The following is a 26866-nucleotide window of genomic DNA, read 5'->3' as shown; positions in this document are numbered from 1 at the left end:
GATCTAGAATGCCCACGAGCAGTTCTCTTCACACTTCGTAATCTACATAAACAATAATCAGATATTCTAGCTGTCTCCCAGTACATGGAGTTGGAAACTTTGGCTCTTCAAACATGCTTCATTTTGTAATTTAAAATATTAAATTTAAAACACTCCCTAGTGTCCTTTTTATGAAAACGTATAGAAAATGATTCAGTGCTATATTTCTCTAAGGTAAATTAAGTGTCCAGTCTGGTATGTTACATTTGAATAACACCTTGTAAACTAACGAGTGTTTGAACCTTCTGAAAACAAAACTGAGAAAACTGAATATGGCTTTCCTCTGGGGGATACTAGAGTACATTATACACTCCATATAATGTAAATGCTTTTTTCAGTCAGTTGCAAGAGTACTTCTGCATTCACTGTCAGTTTTAATGTGCAGTCTGTAAGTGCTCTGAGAAAAGGAAGATTCTTGATTGAAGATTGCTTCACCTGAGCAAAGTATTAGAAATCCTTTTGTAAGACCATGCCACTAGCTTGTGGTCTTTCTTTTTTTGAAGGATTTATGCAGTGATTTGGGAATTTGTTTGCTTTTAGGCCTCACTGTGAAGCTTAAGTTGAGAGACAAAGTAAGGTAATGGTTATGATAGCAGAGCAGGTATCAGCAATCCCAAGAAATCTAATTCATTGTGATTTTACACAGCTTACTCTTTGGCCATGAGGTTTCTGCATCAATATACTATTCCCTGACCCCACAGTACTATTATGAAGTTTAATCATTGGTAATATTTTAAGAATCTCAAATGAGTGAAGCAAAGTAAATAAAAAATAGTTTTCGTGTTTTGTTCATACTTTTTTCTGCATATTTTCTATTTCTTATTAGACTTGTCCCCATAGTGGAAGTTAGCCAATAACTTGTCCAGGTTATAATCGTTTGGGTCCAAGTTAGCTACACTGGATATAAGATATACCCCAGGATATAAATTATATTTAGGAAGCAAAAATTACTCTGACAAGGGGTCTAACAGTTCTTCATTTGAGATGTTATATATGTCACTTCTATTTTATATAAATTATATATATAGATATATATTCTGAGTCTCTCACAAAATAGTTCTACTGTGAAATATTTAATTAAAACTTCAAACTTTAAATAAACTCAGGAACTAGTGAATCACAATTTTTTTGTATAGCATTTTAAAAACTAAATCGTATCTTTATTTCCTTGTAGTTTATTAGAACACAAACTCTTAGAATTGGAGGGAAAGCACAAGGAAGAGTTGGACACCTTAAAGGAAGAGAAGGAGACTCTCCAGGGCTTGGTGACTCGTCAAACGTATATAATCCAGGAACTAGGGAAACAGCTGAACAGAGCCACCACCAACAACAGTGTCCTTCAGAAGCAGCAGCTGGAGCTGACGGACACTGTGCATAACCTCGTCAACCTTTTCACTAAAGAAGGTGGTAAGAATTTCTTTCTTACTTTAGGGTGGTAAATATTTTATTTAATATGGAGCAAGTAAATATTCGAATTAACTTTCAATGTTGCATTGATTGCTATATGAAAGCAAAAAAAATTATTTTTAGAAGCATCTTGACAAGTTTTCACTGACAACTTTTTCATATTTTTAACTTTAGAGCCTGTTTTTATAAGCTTGAATTTGTGAATTCACAATATTTTTCTAACAGAATCTTGTAGTTCTTTCTTCTTTCTTTCTTGATCTTTTTAGCCTTAGATGAAATTTATGACACTGTCACAGAAAATATTTGGTGTTATGGTGTTAGATACTTAATTATATAGGACAGAAATTAGCCAATGGTAAAGATTAGTTTAGAATAACAAGGAGAGTTGCAGGAAGGTCCCCATTTTAAAAGTAATATTGTTTTTTTTTGTTTGTTTTTGATTTTTGGATGGAAGAGGAAAACTTACCTCCAAAGAAAAGGAGATACAATAGTTCCCTAAAACTATTATGAAGGGGAAAGAATTTTTGTTATTAAAAGTCTTTGTTTAGACTTTATTAAGACTTATTAAAACTCTATAAAGTCTGTATCACTAATGCTTAGTTCTTTGTGATGAAGACATAACCAGAGCATCTAGATACGTTTATTCTGGGCTATCTTTGTGACAGTGGAAATAGTTTTAATATCTTTAGAATATATGGAGCTATTTAACCTTGGAAATATTGCAGGCCTGTGTCTCTTTGGAAGATAATCATCCATCTGCCCATCTATCCACCTAGCAATTATTGTATCAGTACCTCTGTGTGTACTTATCCACTTCAAGCAGAACCTCTCCTTCGCCTCAGGAGAGCGCTTCAACGTTTGGAGTGTAAGGTCATCTTCTGTAGTTTTGCTTGTTTATCAGCCTTTCTCTGAGTGAAGATGGAATGGTAAATGGTGATGAGTGAGAGAGAACAGCACTTACATCTGAAAGATATGATTGTTATAACTTCATGTAATGGTTTAGTGTGCACATGCACTAGACATAAAGTGAAGGATCCTTTAATTTAAGAGTGGAATTTAACTATATAAATAAATTAGCTCAATTTCATTCCTTCATGTATAGAGTTGTATGCAGAGGATAACTTTATATTAATATAAAATATCTTATTTTAAGGGCATTTTATATTTCTCTATTATACTTAACTATCTTGAGTTATATCTCCGTTAGATAGTTAAAACAAGCCCATCATATTATATTTTCTATAAAGAATATATTTTTAAACAGTGAGTTCCCAGAGCTCCATTTGGGTGTGCTCAGAAATGGGACTGGGAAGGGAAAAACCTGCTAATCAGTCAGAGCCTGCCAAAACCTTGAGTTAGAGTCCACTGGAAAGAGAGCATGGTAGGATTCTGCCAGAGAATTTTAATAGAGCTCATGAGTATTTAGAAATTAAGTATTAATATAAGACATATCTATTCTCATATTGAACTGAATACATTTGGGGAAAGATTGAAAACATATTTTTCTTATCATCCTCAGACTTAAAGCACATGGAATTAAGTAGTTCTGTTTTTTCATGATGTCAGAAATATCAAGCAATGGTGATTCTCACAGAGCTCATATGTCTGCCTACTTACCATAATTTCACTTCTTCTCTGTGTATTTATCTAATAAATGTATCTTTAAACTTTTAGATGTTGAGGGTGACTTCAAAATTAAAATTCCTGGCTCAGATTGGAGTTTGGATGCAACACCAAGCAACCAAACATCTGTTCAATTCAAGAACCATTTGTTGAGCAATTATGATGGCATTTCCAATAGATATTACCCATTACACCCACTCAGTGTATGGAAAGAAGAACTGTGTCTATTCTATAATATAACATATTACAAAATAATAATAGTAGAGACAAAAATTTTCTAATACTCTGGCCTCTAAATACTTATTTCCTTTTTAATGACACCATCCTAAAATGAATTCTGATGAACTACAGGGTTTATAATCCTAATTTAAGACTATTACCCTATTTTCCAATGAGTTCTTACTCACATAATTATAGATTTTATTTGCTTCTTGTTAACCTTTTTTTCTTTAATCATACCCTTAGGTATTCTAGCTAAATATTTGGTCATTTAAAAACTCATAAGAGACACAAAACTGGAAAGTGCCTCTCTCTAAGATTTCCACCAAGATTTAAATTCTCAGTATATCTTTATTTTCATTGGCACCATTGTCTTTAGTTATGGTAAATTTAATTTTTTTAATGACTAATAGCATAATACTGGTTAAATATCACTTATGAAAATTAACTTTTATGTCATTCTAATTCTAAAACACATAATTAAAATGTTTTCTTACTTTTATGACCAAAAATTTATTTATCAAATAGATTTATTAATTTATTAAAATATTATATGTAAATATTTTAGTTTTAAATTTAAATATATGTAAAGTATGCCTAAATCAATGCATCACAATAAATACATCAATTTTCCAAGATATTTATTTTAAAATATCAAAGAGTAGTTTTCTGAAAATCTTTCCAAAAATATTGTGAAGTGTATTTTAATCCAAAAAGCCAAAAATTTTAATTGAACCTAAGGGTCCTCTAGTTCCAACTTGACTCAGTTATTTATGGAGACAGCCTGAGTATAATACAAGGCAAGGGAGGATTTCCTGACTAGTTTAACCTTTATGAAGCTGTTTCATTATTTATAAAGTCAGGAAAATTGGTGTACTTTACAGTGATATGATTCAATTAAACACTAATTTATTAAGTGCTATGTATAAGTAATATTTTTATGGAAAATATTTGAATACAATGCTTTAGAATGTCTGACTGTTGTCATCCAAACACCTTCTTTTAGTTTTAGTTTTCTTATCTCTAAAATGGGATCATAAAATACATAACTAGTACATTTGTAGTAAGAGTTAAAAGAGGTTTGTATAAATACTGTCTATCCATAATAGTGCCTCTCTATAGTAAAATTATGTGCTGCATAATGATGTTTCAGTTAACAATAGATCACATATATGACTGTGGTCATATATGATTATAATGGAGCTGAAAATTTTTTATTGCCTAGTGATTCTGTAGCCATTGCAATGTCATAGGACAACATGTTAGTCATATGTTTGTGGTGATCATGGTATAAAGAAACCAAGTGGTCAGCTAAAGTATATCACATACAATTATGTACACTACACTACTGGTTTATGTATTAACTATACTATATTTTTATCATTATTTTAGAGTGTACTCTCTCTACTTATAAAAAAACATTTGCTGCAAAACAGTATGTCATGTTATGCTGACAGCAGCCTTACACATCTCCTATTTATGGTTTCTTGATTAGATCATTTTCTTTGTGCTTGATTTAATCACATGTTGTATTGTTCATCATAACCTCTAAGCATACAACATCCACTGCTAAGAGGCCATATTGATTGATTGACAGAGAAATGAAATGAATAGCGCAGAGGACTACCAAAGTGGAGAATCAGTGATGGCTAATCTCACCAATCAGGCATTCTATTCCACCATACCTACCATCTTGAAGAACAAGAATAAAGTGGTGGAAGCTCTCAAAGGATGTGCTTCATTGAAGTGAACAACACTAACAAAAATTCAAAAAGGGCCAATAAGAGACATGGAGAAGTTTCGGCCCTGGCTGGTTGGCTCAGTGGTAGAGTGTCGGCCTGGCGTGCAGAAGTCCTGGGTTCGATTCCCGGCCAGGGCACACAGGAGAAGCGCCCATCTGCTTCTCCACCCCTCCCACACTCCTTCCTCTCTGTCTTTCTCTTCCCCTCCTGCAGCAAGGCTCCAATGGAGCAAAAGATGGCCTGGGCGCTGGGGATGGCTCCTTGGCCTCTGCCCCAGGCGCTAGAGTGCCTCTGGTCGCAAAAGAGCGAAGCCCAGGAGGGACAGAGCATCGCCCCCTGGTGGACAGAGCGTCGCCCCCCTGGTGGGCGTGTCGGGTGGATCCCGGTCGGGCGCATGCGGGAATCTGTCTGACTGTCTCTCCCCGTTTCCAGCTTCGGAAAAATACAAAAAAAAAAAAAAAAAAAAGAGACATGGAGAAGTTTCTAATGACCTGTATTGAAGACCAGCCATAGAAGTATATCTCTTTAAGCCAAAGCAAAAAGAAAAAAATTATCAAAAGTAAAGGCTAGGTCTGACTATAATGCTGAATGTACTGCTAACTCTAGGAAGTTTAAACTATTTAAGAATCATTATTTATTATATAATGGCAAGAGAGTGGTGAGTCTGTGAGTGCCTGCGTGAAAGCAGCTTCAGAATATTTGGAAACTCTAAATAAGTTGACTGGAGGAAAATTACTTGTCAGAGCAAATATGCAATATGGATGAAAATTTCCTATTCTGAAAATAAATGTAAAAGGACTTTTATTCATAATGAGGCCAAACCAATGCCAACTTTCAAGGCTTTTGAGGACATGATAACAGTCTTACTTGGGAGCAATGTTACAGACCACAAATTAACACCTTCTGTGATCAGGCAGAAGCCCAAGCCCTTCAAGCATATCAGTCTGTACACATTGGTATTTTACCACGGAGGGATAAGGAGTCACAATGACACAGTTCCTCTTCCAAGATGTTCTCCTCAATGGCTATGCCAGTGTAATGGAGAAGTACTCCTTATAGAATAACATACTTTTCAAGATTGTGCTTATTATTTATATTTCCAGACATTTTTCTTTTAGTGAGGATTTTTATCCTAATATTAAAGTGGGGTTTTTATCCCTCTAAATATCACTTCTTTGATCCAACCAATGGGTCAAGGAGTTATAACAGCCTCTAAAGAGAACCTTTGGCCAGGTTACTGATGAACCTGAGAAGACACTGATGCCACTGTGAAAGGATGACTACATCTAGGACAGTATCCAAAAACTCGCTTGAGTTTGGGGTAATGTCACCAATAAGTATATGAATGGCATCTGGAAGAAGACACTCAAAAGGCTCATCCATGACTTGAAAGGATTTGCCTTGGATGGGAAGGTTGCAAAAATCAATAATACGGGTTGAAATGGCAAACACTTTATCTAGGGTGTGGATGAGGGTGACATGAGGATCTCCTAGAGGTGGCTTCTGGGGAATTGGCTAATGAAAAGTTGTTAAAACAGGAACAGAAATGCAAAGGCCGAAGAAGAGGCAAGAGAAAAAGAAAATTGCAAAAGAAGAGAAGGAACCCCAAGAAAATTTACAGTGAAATGTTTAACAGAAATCTTTGCAGACCTCAACAAGCTTCTTTAAAAGTTTGAAAAAAATGGTCTCCAACACTGAAATGTTTTTATTAATAGAGAGGAATGTTCATGGTACATTATTTGTTCATAGGCAATCTGTGATGAAAAAATGAAACAAATCAAGCAAACCACCATAGACATATTTTTAAAAAAGAGTGTCACCTTCTATAGGTCCTTCAGTAGGTATTCTAGAAGAAGGCATTGTTATTATAGGAGTTGACAGATCTATGCATGTTATTGACCACTGCAGACCTTCCAGTGAGACAAAATGTAGAGGTAAAAGACAGTAAGTGATATTGATGATCCTGACCATGTGTAGACCTAAGTGTACTGTGTCTTAGTTTTTAACAAAGAAGTTAAAAAATAAAAAAAATAAAAAAAACAAATTAAAACCAACACTAAAAACAGAAAAAAGCTTATAGAATAAGAGTATAAAGAAAATATTTTTATACAGCTGTACAATGTGTTTGTGTTTTCAACTGTTGCTACGAGAGTTGAAAAGTTAAAAAAATTTAAAAGTTTATAAGTAATAAAGTCATAGTTGGGCAAGGGAAACAAAAAAAATTAACAAATGGAATTATATCAAAGTAAAAAGCTTTTAAATAGCAAAGGAAACCATCAACAAAATGAAAAGACAACCCACTGAATGAGAGAACATAATCGCCAATATATCAAATAACGGGTTAGTATCCAAAATTTATAAAGAACTTATAAAACTCAACACCAAAAAAAATCCAATTAAAAAATGGGTAAAAGACCTAAATAGACACTTTTTCAAAAAGAACATAGATAGCCAAAGACATATTAAAAGATTCTCAATGCCTCTAATTATCAGAGAAATGCAGAAATGATGACATTGGATCATTTACAGCAAAATGGTGGGATCTTGATAACATTATACGAAGTGAAATAAGTAAATCAGAAAAAACCAGGAACTGCATTATTCCATACGTAGGTGGGACATAAAAGTGAAGCTAAGAGACATTGATAAGAGTGTGGTGGTTACAGGGGGAGGGGGGAGAGGGAAAGGGAAAGGGGGAGGGGGAGGGGCACAAAGAAAACTAGATAGAAGGTGACAGAGGACAATCTGACTTTGGGTGATGGGTATGCAACATAATTGAAAGACAAGATAACCTGGACTTGTTGATCTTTGAATATATGTAACCTGATTTATTGATGTCGCCCCATTAAAAAAATAAAATTATAATAAAAATAAAAAAAAGGAAAAAAAAAAAAGAAATAATTATGGCAACTAAAAAAAAAAAAAAAAGACCACAGTGAGATATCACCTCACTCTTGTCAGAGTGGCTATTATCAATATACCTACAGTTGGTGAGGATGTAGAAAAAAGAGAACTCTAATGCAGATTGGTGTTACCATTATAGACGACAGTATGGAATTACCTCAAAAAACAAACAAACAAACAAACAAAAAAAACCGGAACTGCCTTATGACCCAGCAATTCCACTTCTGGGAATTTATCTGAAGAAACCCAAAACACTAATTTGAAAGAACATATGCATCCCTATGTTCGTCGCAGCACTTTGTACAATAGCCAAGATTTGGAAACAGCCCAAGTTTCCTTCAGTAGATGAGTGGATAAAATAGCAGTGGTATATTTACCCAATGGAATGCTCACCCATAAAAAAGAAGGAAATCTTACCCTTTGCGACAGCGTGGAATAGACCAGGAGAACATTATGCTAGGTGAAATAAACCAGTCAGAGAACGACAAGCACCATATGATTTCACTCGTATATGGACTCTAATGAGCAAAATAAACTAACAGGCAAAATGAAGCAGATTCATAGATAGAAAGCAAGCTGACCACTGTCAGGTAGGGGAGGAGGCTGTGTGAGAGGAATGGAGGTATTGAGCAAAAACCAGGGGGAAAAAGAAAAAAATTACGGGCATGAACATCAGTATGGTGATTGCCAAGAGGAAGCAGGTGGGGAGAGGTGGAGGAGGGTATAGGCAGCATAAATGGTGATTAAAAAGAGACTTGACTTGGGAGGGGGTGTTGAACATACAATACCGTATATAGAGATGTGTTACAGAAATGTACACCTGAAACCTGTATAATTGTGTTAACCAGTGTCACCCCAATATGTTAAATAAAAAGAAAAAAAATTATAGTAAACTAAAGTTAATTTACTATTGAAAAGAGAAAAGTATTTTTTCATAAATTTAGTGTAGCATAAGTTACACTGTTTTTAAGGTGTATAGTAGTGTACAGTTATGTCCTAGGCCCTCACATTAATTCACCACTCACTGAATCATGCAGAACAACTTTCAATTACTCGTTTTATTTTTGGTAAGTGCTCTATTTTAAAGCTTTTAAGCCATATTTTTACTGTACCTTTTCTATGCTTAAATATGTATAGATACATGAATACTTAATATTTTGTTACAATTACCCATAGTAGTCAGTACAGTAACACACTGTACAGGCTTGTAGTCTAGCAACAATAGTCTATGCCACGCATCCCCAAACTATGGCCCACAGGCCACATGCGGCCCCCTGAGGCCATTTATCCGGCCCCCTGCCACACTTCTGGAAGGGGCACCTCTTTCATTGGTGGTCAGTGAGAGGAGCACTGTATGTGGCGGCCCTCCAACGGTCTGAGGGACAGTGAACTGGCCCCCTGTGTAAAAAGTTTGGGGACCCCTGAATATAGACTAGGTGAGTAGTGGGCTATACCATCTGGATCTGTGTAAATTTACTCTGATGCTTACACAACGACAAAATCTCTTAAGGACACATTTCACAGAATGCATCCCCATCATCAAATAATGTATGACTAAATACTCAAAAATTTTTAGTTGTTCTTATTTTTATGCTTGCTAAAGTGCTTATAACTCACTAAACTTATATGATAAAAGCATTCCTAGGAAGTGTTGAGTAGAAATTTATCCTTACCCCAAACATTTATTTGGTCTAAGAACTATAACTCTATCTTTGCATGTGGGGAGTATTTTTGTTTTGTTTCACATAATTTTTCTTACCAAAACATCTATGTCATGAGAAACATTTAAGATAAGTACAGTTAATATACACTTTTCCTGAAATAATTCACCAAATTTCTTCTTCTTGTTTCAGATGGACAATAGTGGTGTCTTAGGCAACAGTCATTTCAAACTGAATTTCATCCACTTTGTAAGACTTCGGGTAACACATTCATTTCTGTCTAACCTTTGACTGCCAACATTTGGTCAAATTTATTCTTAGGAACATTAACCACTAAAGAAATATTGCCTATTGCCCTCAATGTTACCATAGTGTCAAAGCTTAGCTGATTGCTTCATGCTTTTAGCAACTCACAATTAATGTGGGAATTAAATAGTTTACACTAATAATGACATGGAAACAAGGTTTGGACTTCTTTGGGGGAGAATAATGACTATCAAACATTCACCAGTCGCCCTTGTTCAAAAGTTATTAAATCACCACACAAGACAAACATCATATTATGTGATCACAAATGTAATCACTAACAGAGCATTTAAAAAGGAAGAAAAACTTTTAAAAAGAAAGTGGTGGCCCTGACCAGTTGGCTCTGTGGATAGAGCATCGGCCCCGTGTGCAGATGTCCTGGGTTTAATCCCCAGTCCGGATACACATGAGAAGCGACCATCTGTTTCTCTTCCCCTCCCTTTTCCTCTTCTCTCTCTCTTCTCCTCTCACAGCCAGTGGCTCAGTTGGTTTAAGCATGGCCCCAGGAGCTGAGACTAGCTTGGTTGATACAAGCATCGGCCTCAGACAGGGGCATGTGTGGGAGTTGTCTCCCTATCTCCCCTCCTCTCACTTAAAAAAAAAAAAAGGAAAGAGGAAAAAAGAAAATGGAGTTTAGGCTCCATCATAAAATTATGCTGGCTGATTATCTTACTGTCCAAATCAGCATGGAGCATACTCCTGCTATACCAAGATATGATTCATAAATTTATCCACTCATTCAAAAAATTATTAAACAAAAAATGTCCTGTTTCAGATTTCCTTCTGGGAATAAGGATATTCAGACATTTTTATTTAACAACTATTTGCTGAGTTTCTATAATATACCAGATATGCTCAGAACACTGAGAAGAGAGAAAAAATATAATTCAGTCTTTGGTTTCAAGGAAACTAGAGTTTGATGGGGACAAAAACAGGGAAATAACAGTTACATTGTGCCAGGGCACTAGCAAAACACACAGGAGAAATATTAAAATCATGGCAGAGACAAAAAATGAGGGCAGAATCTAGCACCTACAGACTCTTCTTAAGGAATTTGTTAAATGCTAATCATAATTCAGACATTGTCTAAGCTTTGCGCTTTAGTTTAGTTTGTCTTCACAGCAACAGTATGAGGAAAATACTATGGTTAGTATAATTTTATAAATTTCACAGGGCACTTGAGTAGTTTGGCCAAGGTTGCACAGTTGAAAAAAAGTTGATCCAGTATTAAAACGGACAGGTTGGCTTTCATGGGGACATAATGACTAAGTCTTAAAATTGAAGAAAGCAGAATATACTCAGAGCTCAAACAACATAGAGATTTGTCATGAGCTATGAGAGCAGGATGGGTGTTGAAGGGCACATAGCCTAAATCTCAGAATCATAGGCATGAACACAGTGAAAGGTCAAGTTAGAGAGGTACACTGAGGGAGATCAAGGAAGCTACATTTTTCCCCTTTAATGTAATATAGTAATAGTCATTGTCAATACATCAGGATAATGGTGGCATTTGCATTGTAGAAAAATTGTGGGAAAGTTTACAAGCTGAAAACAGAGAGACCAGATGGGTGTTTTTGTCATAATTAAAATATTAACAAGTATTTATAGAGTATAAACTAATCTTCTGAACCCTTTGTATGTCTTAACTCATTTAATTCTAATAATAACTCTATGAGTAAAGGTGCTTTTGTTGACCTTATATGAGAGATAAGGAGACTAAGCACAGAGAGGTAAGTAATTTCTAGATATCACCATTGCCAGGAAGCTGAGGTAGTAACCCAGCGAGTATGGTTTTGGCATTCGTATATTAACCATCATATTATGATGAGGAAGAAAGGTGAAGTTGATGGGGAAGGAAGGAGGTTTTCATCAGATTCTCAAAAGGCTCTCCTCAGAGAGAAATAATGAGGTCAGAACCAAATGGGGCGAACAGAAAGGCAGGTGAGGAGGAATTTGTGAGTGAACAAGAATTGGAATCAATAAGAAATAATGACTTAATGGAGGCAGAGTTAAACATGATGTCCAAATTTTGGGTCTCAGTAATTGAGAGGAGGTTAATGGCATTACTTAAAATCAGCAACATGGGAAGAGAAACAAGTTTAAGGAAGAAAGTTGAGTTTAGTTTGGGGTACACTGACTGAGGTAACTAGGACAATTAAAACTGTGAGGCAGAGCAACAGGAATCTGAAACTCAGGAGCAACATCTGGATGGCCATTTATACGTGTCCAGAGGAGATGAGTGGGAAAGCCATGCGGCAAAGGAAATCATTGAAAATGTGTATAACGCCATGACTTAATACTTGGGGGCATTTATAGATTCATTTCAACAACTGGTTCTCTGCCCTAATGACTGTTTTAAGTATATAAAAAAAAATATTCCGAAAGGTTGTTTCTTATTTCATGCATTTAATACTTAAATAAGAACAATAAAAGAGGTACACAAAACTAGATTCTGTTATAAGAAAGAGTTTTAAAATATTGATGAGAAAATATTAAATAATACTCTTAAAATCTCTGGGGAATTTTGGGCATAACACAAAGTTGAAACAAATGACAGCTTGTCACCCCTGGTTGTTTGGCACTTTTTCTCTTTACGTTATATGTTTGTTTACTGAAGTAACAAATGAGAGGGAATTAAAACATAGTATTTCATCAAAGGTATGGTGAGTTTTATGAAATGAATAAATAAATAATACAAGAATAGTTCTGTCAAATTATGTTCACCTGTGGGCGGAATGAACATTACTACGGGCACTTAGAATACACTGTTGGGCAGATGAACATAAAAAAAAAGAGTAAGGAATGTAAATTTGTGATTTCTACATTGGGCAACTGTCCAGGCACCCACCTTAGAGAGAACCCTGATTACAAGTGCCATTTTGACAACCGGTTCGCCAAGCTCAACAAATAATTAGGTATTGATTCTGCCGAACTGGTGCAAACAGCTGAATCCCACCACTAACTGAGTCTTAAAAATAAATACTGAGACATGAGCATGCTTATATACTTCAGTCCCTATTGTGAAGTTCAAATTTCAAATCCTACGGAGCTTATCATGAAGTTCACTTAAAAAAAACTTTCTCATGTCACCTGAAAGACATAATGACTGATAATACATATTTTTAAATGAGCTAAATTATTTGATTTAATGTCTTTCCCAGAGGCGGATTGCAGTGGTTTGGAACGTTTGATCATTATTTTCAGTCCTTTGGCCTTCTGAAAATGGGAAATGAGGCATTTGCTTCCTTCCCAGAGCTGAGGAGACGTTTGGCTCTGTTCTCAGAATAATTCTACCATCTGAAAGGAATTTACCTCCTGTGCAGTGTCTATTGAGTTTGTGAAGTAAATCATTCAGCCAATGGATAAGATAGTTTGAACTCCTCCTGCAGTCCCTTGAGTTAAGAATGACTCTAAAAACATCACAAGCGATGGGAGGAAATTAAAAGTGTTTGAATGTCACTCATATAAACATTGATAAAAATAGAAAATACCATTTCCATTGACTGAGTAAAATATTTGGTTTTTTATTGGCTCCATGTAATGCACAATTTAACACTAGGTAGAAAGAGAAAGGAAAATACAGGAAGTCATCTGCTGAACAAAACAGTGAGCACTTGTTCCCATTTAATGAGGGAATGCTTTATCTTGACAGAAAATTATATGTCAAACATTTACAATTTCCTTAAAATGAACCACACTTTCTAGCACTTCCTTTCATAAAACCCAATGGCTTAAGGGGGAAAGTGACTGTTTATTTTTGGAAATGGTATATTTCTCCCTTTTGATGGAGCATGTTATCTGCTTTTCAAAAAGCTATAGTTTCTGAAGAAAAAAAATTGTGTGAATACTGAATAGCCAAACTAATGATAACAAAAATAAAAAATAATACAGTCCTTGACCTCTCCCATGAACTATTTCTAAACCACATCTTTTGGGGGAGATTTGAAATTTTGTGGTTAATTCTCTTTTGGAATTAGAGTCTCAACTTCAGAAACTAGACAATCGGAAAAGGGATATCTCCTGGTTCCAGCTGGGCCTGGAACTCACAGGGTGAAAGGCCACCAAAAAGAGTGTTGCCTTGATGTTCCAACGTGACTCTGAGTAAACGCCACTCCTTCTCTTACACTTTTGTGGCCTGGTTGTCTAAAGCAAAGAAGCACAAAATGTTTTGAATAGAATTTCAACTAAGTAATTTCCTGGACTCATCCACACTCAAGTCAAATTCAACAGATATTTTCTAATCTGGAGATGTAATGGGACATTGGACATTAGTCACAGATAAGCTATGACACTTTACACTGTGTCAAATGACACCTATAATTACTTGGAGACAAAGTAAGAAAAAAAAAACACAACCATTTTATTAACATCGTTCAGTACATATGCATCATATCAACCAAGAGTGAATCCTTCAGGAAATTCCTTATGCTTTAGAAGGAAGAAAGAAGAAATAAAACCTGAGAAATGTTGCATTTGCAACTGTATAGTTAGGCCAAAATACATATAAACAAGATATTGATATTTAACATAAGATTTTTCTGAAGTCAATTGCAAAAAACCTTTAAAACTACTGATTAAAAAACATTTTTAGCTTCTTATGTATGCTCATCATTTGTTTTCACCTGAAGATACCAGCATCATAACTAATTGTAAGTATGCTGGAATCTCTTTTTGCTGCTGACTTGAGTGTACACATTCTAAGTGGAACCAACTTCTGTAACATTCCACAGTAATATGTGACCCACCAAGAAACATCTAGCTTCTCAATGAATTTATGATTAAGTTAAATGATTAAATATAATGCCAAGTAAGTCAAATCATTTTAAATTTTATTGTGTCCTTTCATGTACTCATAATTACTTTTAGGTGTGAGCAATTTGTTTTCACAACCAACACGAGTTCCATTAGAACAGTGAATTTGAACCTTGGATTTAATTTTATTTTTTTATTTATTTTTTATTTTGAATACTATTTTTTTTGTACTTTTCTGAAGCTGGAAACGGGGAGGCAATCAGACAGACACCCGGCATGCCCACCAGGGGGCGATGCTCTGCCCATTTGGAGCGTCACTCTGCCGCAATTAGAGCCATTCTAGTGCCTGAGGCAGAGACCACAGAGCCATCCTCAGCGCCCGGGCAAACTTTGCTCCAGTGGAGCCTTGGCTGCGGGAGGGGAAGAGAGAGACAGAGAGGAAGGAGAGGGGGAGGGGTGGAGAAGCAGATGGGCGCTTCTCCTATGTGCCCTGGCCAGGAATCGAACCCTGGACTTCCACACGCCAGGCTGACGCTCTACCACTGAGCCAACCGGCCAGGGCCAGGATTTAATTTTAAGTGTAGCTTCTGTTCTAACAGAAGGTTTTGCCAGTTGTTTTGGCTCATGCACATACTTACAAGTACACAAATAAATCAAATCTCAACCATAATTAATCCAGCCGAGGTCCCTAAAACTAGGACTAGTTTGAGATGGTCTCCCTTCCAGTGGCTAGGAGCAGCAATGCTAAATGGCTTCTACGGGACAGGGCGTGAAGGAAAAGGAATCAATATGGCTGTATTCTAGTCCTAACAATGCTGCCAGGTCGCTTAACAAGAACGTGCCATACACCTTGGGAATTTGCCTCACGGCATAGCCAAACTTGCACATTTTATCACTTTTACCAACTAATCCATATCTTCTTTTGGATTCACATACCTCTCATAGTGATGAGAAGCCTGAGTGCAGAGCAGACCCTCATGTGGAACCCCAGCTAGTAGTTAAGATCTGCTTAAGTATATTTCAGCACAAGAGTAGAAAACAAAGTTCATACCTATGGTGACAGTCAGCCTTTATTTACTTAAAACTTCAAAGTGAGGTTTTATGTGTGTGTGCGTCAGTTTTCAAAAGCATTTGGCAACTGCTTTCTGCATTCACATCATTGCCCAAGGACTCTCATTCCATTTTTAATGGATCTTACTAAAATCAGTTTGTTTCATAATAAGGCACAAAAGATGCCTTTTAAGCTTTCCCACATGTATAGAAAGTCTTTTGTTCAAAATCAGTGTATTCCAGTCATGTTAAAAACATTATATGAGAAATTAGCACACATGAAACACCTAAAATATCTTTGTTATTGAAATGACCTTCTGGGCAAATTGCTAGGGTCATGTAGCACTCATAACTGCCCAGTAGGGTGACTGAAGGGAAAACACAGAAATAACTTCTGTAAAAAATGAATAATCACTTGATTAAACAAAGGTTGTGCACATATCCACTTATAACTGTCAATTTTTTTCATTTTAGTTGCTTTAAGTATAATACACATTAAATATACATTCAGTTATATATATATATATATATATATATGCATCATTTCACATTAGAGGAGCATTAGAAAATTTATTTAAAAACACTAATCAAACTAAAGTAGAAATATACAGAATTACTTGATGTTTCATTATTCTACAATTTAAAAGAATTACCATCAAATCAGCAATCTACCTATATATGTGTTAGGGTGTGTTGGTCGAATAAGTTTGGAAATATGATGTATATGTTTGCTCACTTATAGTTTGTATTGGGGGCTGGGCAACACCAGATATAGTGGTCTGTGAGGTTGCAGGTTGCCTTTCTGATTGGGAGGGGCCATTGTCTTGCTAATGTTTACTGAAAGAGAGATAATGCCCCCACCACTGAGAGAGGTGCAGGAGGGTTTCTTTTTTTCTCTCCTCCCTGATCCATTGCCCTCCATGGGAAAAGCAGGTTTTCTGTTTTTCCCTTGGCTTCTCTTGTGGCTTGCCTGTCTTGGTGAGACACCAATAAACAGAATGGCCCACCATCCTCCGACTCTGCCATTTCTTTACCGTCTGAATTCAATGAGAACTAGCATGCGAATGGCCACGATGGCGGCGGCGACCCCTAGCCTTACAGGGTGCTTTGCATGTCTACATAGATTTAACATACATATCTTGATATTATTAAATATATATTATTATACATAATGAGTAATATATTGTCTAGATAATTACAATATATCTCTTTAAGTAGTAAAATTTAAAGAAATTTTAAAAATATTGTGATGGTAAATATTTTGCATTGTTTTTATCCTGTCCTCTCTTTTTCCTTGAATAAGAGATTAAATAAAATTAAAGCCTTATTTTTAAAAAAATGTTGTTACCATTAGCATACATTAATATGTATTATAACACTATGATGCATTTGGAAAAGTATATAATTTGTCCCTTACTGCTCAAACCATTATCATTTCTTATTTTTGCTTACTTTAAAATTTTTACTTTTTCCTCACACACACACACAAAAGCTTTTAATATCAACTGTTTTTGTTTTTATGTCTGATTCTCTCAGATGAACACCCAAAACATACTCACAAATGTACATTCCCATGCCTACTCTCACTTCCCCTCACCAGCACATCTTGTAAATTTGTAGCTTCTAGCTAATAGTTCAGAGACTGGGAAATCAAATAATTTAGCCTTGTGAAAATAATATCTAAAAGTAATGGGGTAAATCCTGGTTAGCATAATTTAATTTATGGACATGATAAAGTTCAATGTGACTCTCAAGAACCTTTAACTTTCTAATCTTCTGTTAAATTTTGAAGTTCTACTTTACATTTCTGTTGAGAATTCCCTTCCCTCAGATAATTCTGCTACATGTGGTTCTCTTCTATCCTCATTTCAACATTTTTCTTCTTGTCATTCCTGCCTCCTGTCACTCCTCCCATACTTCCTGCTTCCACGTCAAGGACTTGTACCCATTTAGAATTGAGACCTGTCCCGATTTACCCAAGACCCTGGGTGTGATGTTGTCAACTGAGATTAAGTATTGCTGGGGACTCGGTGAAAGATGACTCAATGGACCTCTCTTTGGGTTTGACTTTAGTCCAGAAGTGAGTAAGAAGTAGTTAAGAGTCTTGGCTTCATAATTAAAAGAGCTCCACCACTTAAGAGATTTAGTGAGGTTAGATAATATCTCTGAGCCTCAGTTTCCTTAGATATAAAACAATACATTGACAAACTGTAAAGCCAGAAGCCAGAGCTACTATCACAGCCGCCCGGCCCATGCAGGTTCACATTGGATTCGGACAGTCGGTAAAGAAACAACGGAGCCAAAAACTAATGGGCTGTCATCTTTAATTCTAGCTTGCACCTGGCGGGCAAGTAAAAATACACACTGGGCTCCAAAACCCACTCACATTCAGTGCTCACAAAGCTACTGACTTATCCGAGTTTCCTAGAATCAAAGGTTTCTAGCTTACCAGCCGTATTCTCCTCAGTTCCCCATCTCCTTCCTTCTCTCTATACAAACTGCACAAACTGGCATCTCACTCAGCACTCCGCCATCTTGGCTGCTTCTCCTGGCCACATGGCCTCTTTCTGCTCTCTGCTCTGCTCCCTCTGCTCTCTCATGCTAATCATCCCAGGAACCAAGAGAGCAAGCTCCTATTCTGCCCCTATTTTATAGTGTAGAAATCCAAACCTTTAATCAATATACATAATAGGGAAGTCTCTAATACAAAGTCACTTCTCTGAGGCATGATTGGATTGTACCGCCCCACATCAAAAAGGGTGGGAAAGGCTTAGTCCTAAAACCAAGCCCCAGGCTATAAGGATTCTGCCTGCCCACCACCTGCCCCCAACACACATTAATATCACCTGGGCAACGGCCTCCAAGTGGGCAGTGTCATCTTTAACAAAGTGAGCATAATACATTTTATCTGCCCAACACAAACCCACTGTGTATTTGGGAGGATTAAATGAAATGAAGCATATGAAACATATTGAGCATATGAAATCAAAGTTGAACACACATAGTGTTTAATTAATGCTAATTGATTTTATTAAGTTCATGACTATTACAGTTCCACCAAGAAGATGATGGATAGTTAAGATTTTACAATTATCCACAAAAATAATAACGTATAAAGAATTTAAATGAGAGTAAAGCAGTCTTGTTTTACAAAAAAGAATAGTTAAAATAGTACTGCAGCAAGTAAATGATGTTCAAGTGTTCCCTTATACCAAGGTTTGGGGAATTGTAGGGGAAAGGAATGATTGATATTTTACAAATGGAAGTTTTTAATAACTTAACCAAAGACTTAAGATTTAAAGTAGATAAATGTGGTATGTATATAGTATAATTATGTCTTTTTTATTTGTGACATAGCAATATATATAGGTATGTATATGATTTCACTCATATGTTGAATCTAATGAACAAAATAAACTAACAAACAAAATAGAGGGGAGGGGTTTGGAGAACTGAGGTGAAAAAGGTGAAGGGATTAAAGAAAAACACCACCACCAACAAAAACAAACAAACACATAGACAAGAGTTTGGTGATTGCCAGAGAGAACTGGGGCAAGGGGAGGTGGAAGAGGGTCAAGGGAGGAATAAATGGAGATGGAAGGAGACTTGACTTGGGGTGGTGAACACACAGTACAGTTTACATATGATGTTTTATAGAATTATACACCTGAAACCTGTATGATTTTATTAACCAATGTTACCCTTAATAAATTCAATTTAAGAAAAAGGAAAAAATATGTAGTAGATCAAACTATGTGCAATTGCCATTTTTGTGGGTTAAAAACAGTCATGCTGAGATATGAAACCATAGGTATTTACACTGCTCACAAAAATTAGGGGATCAGGGAACATGCAAATACTCCAGTACTTTCAGCCTTTTGTATAGTGCATTTTCACCAAGGAAATAAGAGTTGGTTTTGCATCTCATTTGCATAATCAAACAACTTTCTTTGACTTGTTTGCTTTTCTGATGTTCTTGTTTATTTAAAAAATCAAATGCTTCTTTTTTTATCACTTCATATTCATTTTGAAATACCTTCTAATTTTTGTGAGAAGGATAGTATATGTGCATGTTTTACAATATATGAGATAAAATATCAACTTTGAAATTTTAAATATAGAAAAATAAAGATTTTTGTATTTGAATAGCTATACATATGTGATATATGTTTATGAAATCATTGGTAAGTCTCTCTCATCCTCACACTTATTCACAAAATATTGAAATATTAACTATTGCCTGTAAACTTTCTTTTAGTCTTCCCATACCCTTGAAATGCATAGTACTTTCTTCTACTTCTAAACGTCCTTTGAAGGAAATTAGAATTTTAAGAAGTGTCTATAAATGGGCTTTCCATGAAATGCCCACATACGTCTCAAGTATACAGAATCTAATTAATCATTTGCTTGTTTTCACCTTGTCAGATATGCCGGCTTTTCTTTCCCTCATCCATATGTTCAGTTAACTTCAATGACCTGTTGTGCTGAAAATCACAGATTTAGGGGAAATTCCTAGTACTGTGATATCCTTAAGATGATAGCCTAAAAGTACAACAAGGATTATCCTTAAACCAATATCTTGATCCACATTCATTCTGATGTTTGCTACAATAAATACTGGAGATATATGAACCATTAGCCACATCTAAGATTTAAAAAGGATGTTTGGAGAATTGATTCCTTTATAACAGTTTATTAGAAAATGAGTAGGGTTCAAGGGCTTCGGCTTTTTGCTTAGTCTCTGATAGCAAGGCTAATTGCCATCTGTGTTTTCTACTAGGTCTGCTGAGACTCATAATTACCAATTCTGCATTCCAGGAAGTTTTCTCTTGAGGGTTCATCTGAATTGAAGTGACCCTCTGCCTCAACTTTCATGGTTCTTCCCTGAAGTCAGCCTGGTGGCAGATATGCCGTTAGGATTGAAACTGTTTGGGCAAAGAAAAGGAAGAGCCTGATAAAGTCAATAGCCGCTGGAGTTAGGGTCTCAGGTTGCGTATTGTCTGAATGTTGGTCAGTGAAAGACAGACATGCACCTGCTTGTATCTCTAGTCTTTCCCTTTAGATCATGAATATTTTGTTGTGCAGATAAGACCGAATGAACGCAATGACTTTATTTGCTGATAATGATTTAGGTAAAGTCCTTAAACTAGCATTTTACGCTCTTAAAATATAATTCAAATAAGCTCTTTTACATTTTATTCATTCAGGTGTTAGCTCTTCTGAACTGTTCTGTTCTTTACTCCCCGGCTCTGGGATAAAAGTTAGGAAAAAAGAAAATGGAGGTTAGGAAGGTGCTGATAGTAAGGACAGGGATCTGGACTCTCACTTAGAAAACAAATTCATTGAAAATTGAAGAATGGGAGAGGAAAAGATAAGAGTATGTGATCAAAGAAGGAACTTTTAAATGCAAAGATCTATTTTTTAATTCATGCTTTTAAACCACTTTATTATTACAAAAAGTTGAAGCCACTTGGACAGATAGATTAGCACCTCTATCTAGTCTGCAGATCACCCTCCCCACTTGTGTCCTGTTGAGGCTTCTTTTATCATCTTCCATCAGGTTTTGCATATATATCCATCTTTTGTCATTTACCACACATTCCTCCAGACAGTATCTTTGTTAACCTGAAAATAAAAAGCAAAAGTGAGAAACAACAAACATTTATTTGAAATAAAAAAAAGAACAACTACTTGGCATGCACTGATTCAGGCAGAAACCCAACAGTGTTCTCATTTGGAGACAAAGACAATAGATATTTATGAGAAAGGGAAAAGAAACAATTACATCAATAGAAGGAAGGCATTTCTATTGATGCAGATAAGCTAACATAGTGACTCTAATTCTAAACAATGTTTTTAATTTTCAGTCTGCTAGCCATCAATTCACCAGTCATAATATCTGATTTCTTGTTATCTTTACAAACAGTTGTTTGGAACACAGTGTTGCTTTGGGCCCGATCCAAAGGTTATTTTACCCATTCCAAAGGATTGAGAAGTAAGATGTGCAAGGCAGTTCCTTGGGGATGGCTCTGGCTCCATTTTAATTGTAGCTCCATTTGTGTTATTTGAATCTCAAGATCTCCTACAAAAATATATCCTTAGTTCTGACACTTGTAATATTCAGTGAACTCATCTTTGTATTTATCTTTCTAGTTCTTAAATTGTTTATTATGTGTCCAATTTTACAATATTTAATTATAACATTGAATTTTAGAACTCTCTGATACTTAAGAAAGAAAATAATTAGTCTTGCAAATTTACGTTATGAGATTAAAACCTCTATAATCAACATACTGGTATATACATCACATATCACTTCATCTAAAATAATTCTTAAATCTTAACTATTCAGAGAAAGCTTATAATATGTAGCAAGATTAGATTGCCATTTTTTCTTACCTAAACAATGATGGTATGACCTGATGTAGTCAATAAATGAAAGAAGGCAATAAGCCAACTTTGACAAGGAGAGGCCAGTTCTAATTCTACATGTAACCAATTAATTGTAACTGCCCTGCATTTAGTCAGCTGCAATATTTGCATCTGAAGGCAGAAGACAATATCATCCATGGCTTCACTGACTAGACCAGCTGGCTTTCCATAGCTTGCTAATTCTTCCATAAGAGAAGATAATAATATAATGTTATCATTAGTAATATTATTATATTACCATAACAATAACAATAATAACTACCACTCCTTGAGTATTTACTATTATTCAGTCATTTGACTCTGTTACATACTGAACACACTTGCCTGAGTGATAGGTATAACGACCTCTCCGCCCTACTTTATAGATTAAAAAAAGAAAGAAAAACTCTGAAGGTCAGTTTCCTTTATAGAAGGAGTTTTCTCAAATTACCGTGCACAATATAAATATTAAAATTAAATTAAGGTATGAATAAAGCTTTTAAATTGATTTTAAACTCTTTAATATTCTAAAATGTACCCTGGGTCAAATTTTCAAACATAATATTTACTAATTAATAACTAATGAAATGCAAGATAACTAACTTTTCTTAGAAAGAAAGACTGTTTCTTCTGGGAAAAATGCAAGTATTTTAATTTTTCAAAAATAGCAAACTACATTTCAAGAAAATAAAATATCTATATTAGATATTTCATGTTATTATGTTGCAGTAACAACAAAGCCATAGTGTAACCGTACTAGTTGTAGCTTTTATAGTAGAATTCTCAAAGCATTTTTCCAGTTATAAGACTTACATTCATGGATTGGGCATTATAAAATTAGTTTTCAGGAAAAAAAGATAATACCTATTTCTTTTCCTTTCTTTTCTATTCTTTTCTGTTGTTTAAAATGTATGTGAAATAGCTTCCCTCTTCCCACACAACGGCCTCTTCACCCACATCTTCCTGAAGAAGAAAAGGGGAGAGAGGTGGCAGAGAAGTGGGAAGAAAATGTATTCTCCTTACATAAGTAGCTAAGGGAGGGCAGGAAGTGGTACATGCAAGGAGAAGCATTTTCTCTTTAGATAAATGACTTTTTCTTTCACCCCCCCCCCCAAAATGGATTTGCCATTGAATTTCTGTTGACCACATCTTCCTGTGTTGGTCATCCTCTTAAGAGATCATAAATTTTAATTGTTATTTCTTTACAACCCTTTTGTATCTACTTTGACTATTTTCAACTTTTCAGCAGAAGATCAAGCATTTAAAACTTAAAACTTTGTCTTTTTTTAAAAGAAAATAACACATTAGCTTAAAATAAGCAAGCAGAATTGAAGTACATTGATGTTTTTGAAAATAATACCTTTATATAATTTTATTGACATGTCCTATGACATTTCAGATGGCTTTTGAGTAAGCATTCATCTATTTTTAAGTTGCTATTTGTAATACATTCTGTACAATACTCCTTCAGCTATCATATCCCCTGATTACTTGTATTGATACTGCAATTGTAATAGTGGTATTTAAAGGTAATTATTAATGTAAGTAAAACTATTAGTGTAGATGTGAGCTATAAAGCATCTTAATATTATTAATATATTTCTATATTTTTGTTATGGCAGCATATCTGATATGGATGTTTCATTTTTTTAAACAATTATTTTTGAAAATTTGGTGTATTTATATGATATAATCTGTCTTTCTACCAAGATTAAACTATTTATTTTAATTACCTAGAAATTAATTTTAATTTTTAACCTATATATTAGTAACATCATACATCTTAAGTTTAAATCAAGCTAGTATTTTAGATTGATAGAAAATTAAAATCAATTTAAAAGCATTGAGTCATAGTTTACCATTTATATTTTTATTATAAAATATCATTGTAACTCCAACTGATTGAAAGCAGTTATTTATTATATATCAGACTTTAAGGGCAAGGTAACAATATATTATTAATCTTCTAGAAAAAAATTAGTTAAAAAATTTACTAAAATATAAAAATTATTAAATGTGAATTATTTTTGTATTTTGATCTAATTATATATAAGAACTTAATAATGGATTAAGCTTAGTAAATAAAATAAAGTTCTTAGTAAAAACTATACCTGATTAAATTTATTTCCCACTTGCCTTTCAGCTTTTTCTGACCTCTTTCCCGTATAACTTCATTTCAAACCTTGTTTGCTTTTGTATTTTTTATTTGTGCATCCTCTACCTAATAGTTTAACTTAAGGGCACTAAATAAAAAGCAAAGTTCAGTTTCCTTGTCATTACAGATAGTTTAATTGGGTCAGAGATTCTCTTCTATTTCATAAATCTAATTATTTTGAGAGCTTTTTCTAATTAAAAAAATTTAGAACCTCTTTAAATCTAAAGCTACAAAAAATACTACCTAATTTAGTTTTAAATCTCCATACTGGATTTTTATGTTTGAATTTGTTATCTCCATCTCTCCCTCCTCCAGAAATGCTTCAGCATTTCTCATTTCTTATAAGATGTAGGTAAGAACTTTTTAGAAATTTTGCAGGAGTATTGACATAATTGTTACCACTTGGAGGTATTGCATAATGCTATCAGTTGAGTTGATGTTCTGGAAAACGTTTAGAGAAAAACAATATGAAAGTTGAGAATTGCTCCACAGATTCTTCTTACTCATTGTAATTTTGTGAGTCACCTCAATATCTAGTATTGTCCTCATGATAGATTTTTTAGTAAATGCAATATTGACATTTGCTTGGAGGAAATGCAAATTTGCTTATCTATACTTGAAGTCCATTTGGATACTAATGGTACTGATATTTTTATTCACATATTGTAATCTTTTTTTTTTTTGCAGTTTTACTAAAGGGAGGAAAAAAAGAGGAACCATTTAGAGACTGTGCAGATGTATATCAAGCTGGTTTTAATAAAAGTGGAATCTACACTATTTATATTAATAATATGCCAGAACCCAAAAAGGTAAAACCAGAAGTGTTTGTTTACGAGATGTAAAGCAGATCCTAGTTGAATTGCTGAATAATCAAATGATTTGTGAGCTTGTTAAACTAAAAATATATATGCCTGAGCTCTTTTCTCTGAAAATATACTGTGTCCCAGGTTCATAAAAGATGAAAACCTATTGTACAGACCTCCCCCAACTTGTGCACCTTCCATCCTTCTTTCACACAAAGTTTTGTATTTATTCTTTCTCATTCCTGGGATGTCCGTTGCTTATAAATGCTTGCCTTACTCATATTGCACATCAAAGTCACATGTGCTTCAAGTACATGGGGAGTAGTCCCAAGGGCTCCGATGGCACACAGCATCTATAGTCCAGATACTGTGGAGAGAGAGCTAGGCTCATACTGCCAGAATCACTGCTTCTTTTAGGGTGAGAGAAACATATATTTTTTTAAAATTATTTTTATTTATTTATTCATTTTAGAGAAGAGAGAGAGAGAGAGAGAGAGAGAGAGAGAGAGGAGGGGGGAGAAACAGGAAGCATCAACTCCCATATGTGCCTTGACCGGGCAAGCCCAGGGTTTTGAACCGTCGACCTCAGCGTTCCAGGTCAACGCTTGATACACTGAGCCACCACAGGTCAGGCCGAGAGAAACATATTCTATCTTAATTCATAATCTTGAAAGGATTTACTTTTTGTATTTACCTAAAAGAGTGGGTTGGAGGATAGGATTCTTCAGTATATTGAACAGGATCCAAAGTAAACTTCAAAGTAAGGAAACACCATCTTCCTGCTGTTACATTTCTTTTATATACTCTTTCTCCTTATTTATTCATTAAATCATCAATCCATTCCTTCATTCAATATGTACTAAGTGCATGTTATTCATTTGTCAGTCACTGACGAGGGACATAATACAGAACAAACAGTTGCCAGTATGTGGTGAAGACAGACAGTTGCACGGATGATTCTAGCATGCTGTAGAAGTGTAGTGATAGAGACTGTTTGAAGCAACGTTTTTGGAGAGCCTTGAGGAGAGCTGCACAAAGTGTTAGCCCTTAAAATGCTTCATCAAAGGATGGAACTCTCTCCTCCGTTTGTCCCCTGAACTACCAGAAGGGTCCCTCTTTTCTCTGGGTACTGTTCAAATGCTCCTGGAAGGCCTTCCCTGCTCCCCTCATACCAGAATTCTACAAGCCCGAGAAATGTACCTTTTCTATCTCTTATTTTCCTTTTATAATTGCAGTAAAATTTATAAATAATATTATATTAGTTCCAGATATATAATGTAGTAATTTAATATTTTTATACGGTATGCAGTTATCACCACTTGTCTGCTCAACATCCATTACCGTACAGTTGACAGCTCCACCCATTTTGCCCATCCCGCAACCCCCTTCTGATAACCAATCTTTTTCTCTATCTGTGAGTTTTGTTTGTTCATTTGTTTCACTTTTTAGATTCCACAAATAAGTGAAATCATAAGATATTTGTCTTTCTCTGTCTGACTTATTTCAATTAGCATAATGCCCTCAAGGTTCATCCACGTTCTTGAAAATGGCAAGATTTCCTTCTTCCCACAGCCAAGTAGTATTCCACAGTACGCATCTTTTTATCTTTGATTTCCTGAGACCCAGCATAGTGTCTGGCGCATCATAGATTCTAAATAAATATGTGCTAGAATTAATGAATGAATAAATGACCTGATGATGATAATATTCACCCTTCTATGTAGTGTAGTATAAGCAAGCCTAACTTATTTAGTCTTCCTGCGTGTTAGGCTCCTTTGATTGGTGAAGGAATTA

At 35.1% G+C, this 26866-nt stretch overlaps 1 protein-coding gene across 2 annotated transcripts in view; it reads left to right on the top strand.

Moving 5' to 3' along the window:
• Window positions 1–26866, top strand: part of ANGPT1 (angiopoietin 1) — a 286426-nt gene that overhangs the window by 199792 nt on the left and 59768 nt on the right. Inside the window, exons 4-5 of one of the 2 annotated variants that reach the window (XM_066379352.1) lie at window positions 1214–1443; window positions 24957–25078. In XM_066379352.1, coding sequence (XP_066235449.1) covers window positions 1214–1443; window positions 24957–25078 — 352 coding nt within the window. Of the gene's footprint in view, window positions 1–1213; window positions 1447–24956; window positions 25079–26866 lie in introns of both variants that reach the window. The other variant, XM_066379351.1, reaches the window with a different exon arrangement.

This window comes from Saccopteryx leptura, chromosome 3 (genome assembly GCF_036850995.1).
Source record: "Saccopteryx leptura isolate mSacLep1 chromosome 3, mSacLep1_pri_phased_curated, whole genome shotgun sequence".
NCBI classification, from domain to species: Eukaryota; Metazoa; Chordata; class Mammalia; order Chiroptera; family Emballonuridae; genus Saccopteryx; species Saccopteryx leptura.
Note: the sequence above shows the minus strand (reverse complement) of the source record. Positions and strands in the feature narration are given on the sequence as shown.